This window comes from Micrasema longulum, unplaced genomic scaffold (genome assembly GCF_059751315.1).
Source record: "Micrasema longulum isolate JH-2025_06_02 unplaced genomic scaffold, ASM5975131v1 h1tg001190l, whole genome shotgun sequence".
Classification (NCBI taxonomy): domain Eukaryota; kingdom Metazoa; phylum Arthropoda; class Insecta; order Trichoptera; family Brachycentridae; genus Micrasema; species Micrasema longulum.
In genome coordinates, this window is record NW_028278377.1 from 302,622 (window position 1) to 311,124 (window position 8,503).

The 8,503-nt window shown below is 30.7% G+C and overlaps 1 protein-coding gene across 1 annotated transcript in view; it reads right to left on the reverse strand.

Annotated features, from left to right (window-relative positions):
- Positions 1-7,847, reverse strand: part of LOC148276584 (ras-related and estrogen-regulated growth inhibitor-like protein A) — a gene marked incomplete at its 5' end in the record, with an annotated part of 67,330 nt that extends 59,483 nt beyond the window's left edge. The window contains 2 exons of the mRNA XM_088234059.1: positions 6,075-6,131; positions 7,766-7,847. Coding sequence (XP_088090185.1) covers positions 6,075-6,131; positions 7,766-7,847 — 139 coding nt within the window. The remainder of the gene's footprint in view (positions 1-6,074; positions 6,132-7,765) is intronic.
- Between the last annotated feature and the right edge of the window lie 656 nt (positions 7,848-8,503).

Consider the following 8,503-nt stretch of genomic DNA (forward strand, 5'->3'; position numbering starts at 1 on the left):
GTTATGTGAGTATCCAAAATAGTTTTGCTATCGCAACTGACGGGATCTGTACAACATAAATTACTTTCTTTTATCAGTTTATTAAATATTCTGCTAACTATCTATATCCCAGAAGTGTTATTGACCCAATAATATGAGACAAGGCCGACTTATCTATTTCCTAGACACTAACTTGAAAGCTTATACGTGGTATCATCTGCTTTTTCACCCGTTGTCAATAAATACTCATTTATAAACTACCCGTCTCCTGAACTATTTTGGTGAATTTACATTCAAATTTCAAACATACGTAAAAAATAGAAAAAAATGACAAAACATATTAAATAGCTATAAGACTAATTTTCGGACCTAAAAAGTATTTTTCAGTGGGAATAAAACTGACACTAACAAACTTATTAATTAAATTTAACATTTTAAATAAAGGGTAATGAATTGAATCGTCATACTATTTTTTATAGTAACATAATTGACTACAATAAATAATAAAACATTATGTCTGTAGGTACCCAGGGGTATGAAGAATACAGTTCTGTGAGAGGAACATAACCAAAACCCTAAACACGTAATTTCGACTCGATGGCTGTCCTCAGATAAAAATCCTGGATAAGAAAATTAAGTGGAAATAAGTCTACATTGAAGTGTAGTGATTGGCGCGTTTGCCTACCATGCTTGAGGTCCCGGGTTCGATTCCCGAAAAGGTTGATGTGGAATATTTATTACAAATATGGTTTTACAACGCAATAATTTATGTTCCTGGACTGGCGCCGTAAGGCTGATCACCTTAGCCTCTACTACTTCTACGCCGCATTCGGTTTACTGAAATCGCCTGAAATTCCGAAATTTTAGACTGGGTTTTACCAGACATATTATTTTTTTCTATGGTTTGTTTACGCATCGGACTGTTAATGTGCTTTATTGATGCTGTAAACACCGAAATGTACTTTGAAAACAAACCTTTTATGCCAATTGAACGTAGTTATGCAGAAAGTAGCCAGTCCACTATTTTAGAAAAATAAGATATTTGTGTTATCAGATACAGTAAGGTCAATTCTATTCCTATTTCCTGATTCCGGGCCGCTTTCATACATAAAACTGTGATAATCACGTTTTGATTCACGAAAAATACGTTTTAATAGAGAATGTCGCCTCATTTATTCAAAGTTTGAATGAGGTATCATTCAATATAAGATCTGGCTTTTTTTTGCAAAATTTATATTTTAGTTTGTATGGTCCGTTAAATTTACAAAAATCACAGAAATTTCTTTAACAAATAATTAATTTATTTTAAAAGTGAATATCTAGGTGATTTTTTCACCATTAAGTACTGCTGTTATTCGCTGGCTGTTTTCTGCAAAATCCACATCTTAGGCTGTGTGTTCAGCCAGAGTTAAAAAATCATAATAACTGATTAAATACGTAATTTAATTATTATTTAAAAAAACTAATGTACGCAGTACTTGTCATTTGTCAAAGTAAAAAACATCCTAACTGTTGTGTTGATTTGTTTATTCACTCTTTTCACAAAAGTGCTTTAATCTCAGCTTCACTTTTCTATTGCTGGCCGCTTTCTGCATAACTACGTTCAATTGGCCTTCTATCCAATGATGGGTCAGCTTCTATGGGTCAAAAGACTGTTTCTTGAGTAATCTTGTGAACTTCGACAGATGGCCGGTATGAATACTGACCTTGTGTTTACCAAAACATAAACAAATAATATCCTAAACCGACAAAGGTGGACTTCCAAATCTCAACACTGAATCATATTAGCCGTTTATTTTCTTACGTTTTGCGGAAAACATTTACATTATATGAAGACCTTAACATATTTTTATTTTAGTGCTGTTTTACGACCAAAGTCAAATGCTTCAAATATTTGAAATGTAAACTAATTTTTTTTCGATCACATCAGTTTAATGGACTAACAAAGAAATTTATGTACATAAACTAAAGTTTTAATACGTAATAAATACTTGGATACTTAAATGCTAGGAGATAACTGACCATTATTTTATATTTATTAGAGATGCAATCAGGTATTATATGTATTTGACACAATACAACATCTGTCCAGTCTCGTAACTATAAAGGTTTATTATACATTAACTATTTGATCCATGAACAAAGCTTTAATATAATATTCTTCTTGGATAATTTTATTTATAGTTTGAAAACGATTGTGTATTTTTCTTGTTTTTTTTTTTAAGTTTAAAAATAAAAAAATGTACAAATTTTTACTGTCAGGGAATCTCAATATAAAAAGTTGTTATTTTTACAGTACGATAGATTTATAAAAAAATACGAAAAACCCGCATTATAATCAAACCAAGAAAATATAATTTTAAAAAAAGAATTTGCTATCTTAATCATAATACTGTGGTTAAAAGACTAGTAATTTTACACAAGCAAACGGGTGACAGCTCTATGCAAAACTGATCTCCGTTATAATTTTTTGGAACTAATTACTTCAAAGTGGTCAAAACTACTAAAAAATGTTCAAATGTGTGCCGAAAGTGACTAGTTACATCAAATGTATGATGATATATGAGTTATTTTACACCAGGACAAATTTGTACCGGGTTAAATTATTCTAAAGTAAACAGCCACAGTATTAAAACATGACAATGCTATTAAAAATAAGAATCTCTCCCCCAAAATTTTACCCCCCTATTCATCAGGGGTGAGTCGTACAAATAAGCGATCATGCACAGCTTGCCATTGTATTTGAATTTCGATAATAATGTTTTATAGTAACTATGTTTATGGGAAAATAAATCACTATCACCTTTATATCTTCCTACAGAAAAAAATAATTTATAAAGTGCGCCCAGCTCTCAGCCCGTTCTCAATGAACGATGTAACTAGCCTCGGCCTATTTCGCCATAAAAAAAGCACAGTATATTTTACATCTTTAACCCAGTCACAGTTTTTCAGTACTTAAACAAGTTTACAGATTACAATAATATTATTTGAAGATTCTTCACTTGGAAACTAGTATTTCAAACATTTTTTCCGAAAGGACTTTTTTTCTTTGATATGATACCGTTGACATATTATTATGTATCACATAGAACTTGTGGCGTTTGAGGTAGCTGTTTTTAGCATCGTTAATTTAAACTGGAATATATCAGTGCTTAGTGTTTACATTTATGGAAATATCTACCTAATGTCATTGCGGTATTTTTTAATAAACTTTTGTACAGGTGTATTTAAAAAATGTAGAATAAAGCTACGTGTATCGCAAAGTTAATAATAATTGTTGTTTGAGTTGATTTTTACAGAACTATATATAAAAAAAAACATTTGTAATTATATTACTTTGTGCTTATATGCAGCTACAAATTAATGATCATTTTTTGCAGATTACCTATAAAAAATATTACCGCTCGCACTGCTATCCATAATTATACACCTACCATTGGTCAAAAAACAGGCCCTAGTCGCACATTACATATCAATTCTGTTATTATTTTTTTTAATATGTAAAAGGTTGTATAAATATGGATTCCTGCTAGCTAAAATATTTCAAAACATTTTTCAGTCCTGAAGATGCGTACTTGGGGGATAAACGTTCGTTGGTCAATAAACAAAATAATATAACTAAAATTTTTAGTAATTCTTAAATCAAAATCATTGATTATAAAATATTTTAGCGTTTTGATAGACAAACGTTGTGTACACATGAATGAATTCCGCGTTTATATTATTAGTGGTTTTCGCACGATTGGTGACGTCACGTCACGTGCCAAACAGACTATAAAGAAACGTGTGCATAAAATTCGACATAACGAGTTTGAAGACTTCTGTTAAAGCTCAACTTTGTTGGCTCCGGTCCCAAAAATAACAGCAGTGATGGAATGACCCTTTTTACAATGCGTTGATTTTTAAACACACGTTTTCATCACGAATTTTTAAGATTTATCCTGTACAATCTGTAATATCTCAAAAACAAAGTGTTTATTCAGCCTGAGAATTTACGCAAAAGTAATAACAGATAAAATATCGAAATATTTCTCCATTTAAAATTTTTTACTTTGGTTTTTCGATGAGTTTAATTTTATTATGAAGAACATAAAAAAAGTAAATAAATCTTTAATCCCTAGTCCACATCAGTTTAAAATAAATAATTCTCATTATTTATCCAAAATCATTCAACGAATTTATTTCTGTCTACAAATACAAAAAATAAAATTGTCAAATCTCTATTTTTTTCTCCACTTTTCTACGCGTCAAAAATATGGACTTTGTTGGAAAAAGAACAAAGAAATATTTTATTTAAAATAAAACACTTTGTGATTTTTTCGCATGAGAGCTTAATATATTATAACACAACTATTTTCAGGTATTCTGAATCCTGAAAATTAATTCCTTTGGAATATTGGTATACAGGGGAATCTGTATTGTTGGATATGTTCCTACATTAATAACCGCAGTCGATTGGTCTCACTGCAAGGATTAAATTCACAATTTAAACCAATTACATCTGGTGTCCCTCAATCTCGGCCCTTATTTTTTATTATTGAAATCAATGATGTAAGTTTATGAATTCAAAACTCAAAATTTACACTAAACGCTTATGACAATGAAGTATTAAAATTGTGTTTTCAATAAATGGTTGCGAAGTTCTTCAAGCTGACTTAGATAGAATCTGTCGCTATTTCAAGGAAAATCAGATATTATTGAAACTGATAAATGTCTTGTCATGTCATTTACTGGAAAGATAAAAAGTATACTACTTAACTAAAAACTACCTGAGAAAGTTGTCAATCGTTCAATGCAAGCGAGAGACTTGGGTGTACTGATGGATGAAAAGCTTTTATTTAGAGATCACATAAATACAATAGTGAATAAGGCGTATAGACTTCTAAAGTACATCTTACGAATTTTCAAGCCATTCTCATCACCAGATACACTCAAACCTCTTTACTATACTGAAGTACGCAGTCAACTCGAATTCGCCTTATTACTCGTACTATGGTACCCCCAATAAAATGTAAATATTATCAAATCGAGAACATTCAAAAGAAATTTATAAAGGGCTTGGAATATCTTTTCGGTAACATTGAAAATGATTTCGGCGAATTTTTTATTAAATTTAATATATAATCATTACAAAAAGGCGTCTTACATGTGATTTAATTTTTCTTTTCGAAATTCTAAATATTATGGTTAATTCGCCGTACCTTTTACAAAATATTGTTTACCGTTGTCCTAATTGCTATACCAGATTAAATTTCCTTTTTCATATACCAACTTGTGAAAACAATTATATATCAATTTCATTTATTAGACGTACCTGTAAAAATATGATTGAATTGACTAAGTATTAATGTGGACATTTTAAACTGCTAGTTGCATTAATACAGAAAATCTCTTCATGGAGTTGATTATTTGGGATAGTTGCTGAATGTACATCTTGAGTGGTTTTATAATATGTACATGTACCGCATGTAATGCATGTGTTTGTGTATGTCTTATATATGCCTTCATATATGTGTGCATTCATGGTTAAGAGTGTGCTTTCGGCATTTTTTACCTTCATGGAAAACCCAAATATTAACGATTATTCTTTTCACACTTAAGTATTTTGTTTATTTATTTTTTGTCTCATTTAATGTTGATATTTTTATTTATTTTTTTATAAAATGAAATATTTGCGCTCTTATGATTTACCCAAACATTTAATTTTGAGGGCCATTTTCAGCGAGTTGTAAATAACTCACTATTAGAAAATAGAATCAAGTTGGGGTAGAGTGGGATTCGAACCACAAACCTATGATCCGTGAGTCCGAGACACTAACCACAGGACTACAACCCGATCTGAACATCTTTGCCTAATTTATGAATGGGTCTTAATCGGTATTTTCATGTTAGAAAATCATTGTTTTTAATACTTATTATGTATGACTGTATGTTTTCTGAATAAAATGAAACAAAATAGACCAGTTTGAAATATTATAATAAAACCACATTTCATTGCAGTGTGCAAAATGTCCCTCAAATAAAGTTGTTCATTATTTGAGGGACATTTCCAATTATAAATGAGTAAAATATATAAAAAAAGAAAAAGTACTCACCAGTATTTGATCTGTACTCTCCTATGAATCGTCTTGTTAAATATCGCACAGTTAATGCTGCAATAAAAAATATTTAATTATTCTTCCATTTCTAATAATTACAAAAAAACGTGTGAATCTAAATGTCTAACTTATTTATAAGATTTTTGGAAATGGTGTTTTTATTTCAACCTTGGAGGAATAAGTAGGTTTATTGCTATGTAAGTGGAAAAGGCACTTGTAATTGAGTCGGCCTACTTTTCAGGACATCAAATATACCCATAAACAGAAACCTGAAAACAAACGAGGAGCATAAAATGTACTACGTAATATTGCGTCGCTGTTCAGTTTTTAAGCTCATTATAATTAAGTACCTTGACAAATTATTAAAAGTAATTAAGAAGATATCAAAATAAAGTAAATTGGAGGTTACTAAAAATAAACATTTCCATGCAAATTTATAAAAGGTTTTTGATTACATTATTTTTAACATTTTACAGCTGAATATTTATTTTTGTGAAGTTAATCTGCTGAAGCGTTTGATGAAGAAATGGGGATGTTCAAACATAAGCGAACGTTGCCGAGTATATTAAGTGGCCTGTTAAACTAGCCAATGGCAGGTCTTAAGCCCTGTAAATACCCGGACTTCCATATTTCATTCTCTAAAGGTTTTTCCTCTCTGTTGCAAAAAAAACAATCTAAATAACTAAAACGCAAATAATAAAATAACTCAAAATGCCAAACACTCTTCTACTGGAACGGAAGGCCTGTTGATGACTGTCAACAGGCCGGCTTCTTCTGAAGAGTTTTAAATGGTTTACTCTTCACAAGAGCAAATGTCGGAAATGTTCCTTACTGGCTCACTATAGAATATCCCTCCTGATCCAAAATATTATCAGATACTCGGTCGGTAAATCCATTAATTGTAGACATTCAGAGTAAAATTAAGTATCTAAATTTTCAACATCTAAATGAAACAACAACATAAATTTTCCCCTTAGCTGTGCTAAACGCCGTATAAAACAAAATACGCAGCTTCGTTACGAGGATCATTACAGCGCTTCTTCTACAGGTAAAATCACTAAAATGTTTTTCCCAACGCTGGCTGATGCAGCAAACTTCCGTCGTCCTCACTAAAGTACTTTCGAAACAACCCAAATATTTACCGAACATGGAACCATGAAAAGTTACCTATATGGGTTTAAATTAAAGAATGGTGACTATTGAATCGAATATATCGAACATCTTTTATTTCAGTGCCCATTTCTCAGTTTACAACGCCATGATCAAGCAGAATGCAGGAAAGTGGAATCTCTTTAACAGATATCTTCACTGTCGTTAAAAGTAGTTATCACGCGCCATTGTTTTAAGACTTTGCAACAATAGTGATTGGACTCATAAAGGTAATGAATCAAAATCAGTGATCGAACATCCCATTTCCAAGACAAACAAAAATGTTTTTTTACCTCAGCCTTGTACATGACACGTAAGGCTACTAAATACGGGGGTCCAAATATATTTAAAAAAAATGTTTTCGAAAAAAATATGTTAAGCATCAAATAATGGCAAGCATATTGAGCTACATACATGTAACCCACTTCAAATATCATATATTACAATGATTAACATCTACCAGTTTATTAATGTTGTTAGTATTGTATTGAGAACCTTATTTGGAGTAATTCGAGAAAATAACGAGTGGAATAATTTACCTGATTTTCCAACGTTGATGTTTCCAAGAACCGCTATCCTCACGCGAGGAATATTTGTGTTTTTCTCTTCAGTCTTCATCATCTGTAAAGAAAGATAAAATCAACATTTATTGAGGTGTATTTATCAAATGAAGGTGAAATAATCTTTTAATTTTATCAAACAAAATAATTTATTTGGCGTTGTATATTTTTTATCAGCAGCCTGAGTATACCTATTCGACTTGTACAAATATAAAATAATAAATATAAATAATCTACGCTTGTTTCCACAAAATAAATATTAGTCCATTTTATATCCTAAATCCAGTAAATACGTCCGTACAAACTGTTTATTTTTTCTTACAAAAAGCTTTACTTATGAAAAGATGCATTCCACAACAATAAAATTAAAGATTTAAAATGCAGATACACATCATCATCATAAACCATAATCCATACCTTATGATGCATCAGGGGCGAATAGTTTAAATAAGCGATTATGCACAGCTTACCATTATATTTGACTTTCAATAATGATGTTTTATAGTAACCATGTTTATAGGAATATAAATAAAATAATGGTTATTTGTTATAAATCATCACCACCGTATATATCTTTCTACAAAAAAGTATCTATTAAGTGCGCCCAGCCCGTTCTCAGTGAACGATAAAATTTGCCAATTATCTCAGCTTATTCATCCATACTAAAAAGTACGAGGATAGTTAAACCCGGTTCATATAATACAGGATATCTTGTTC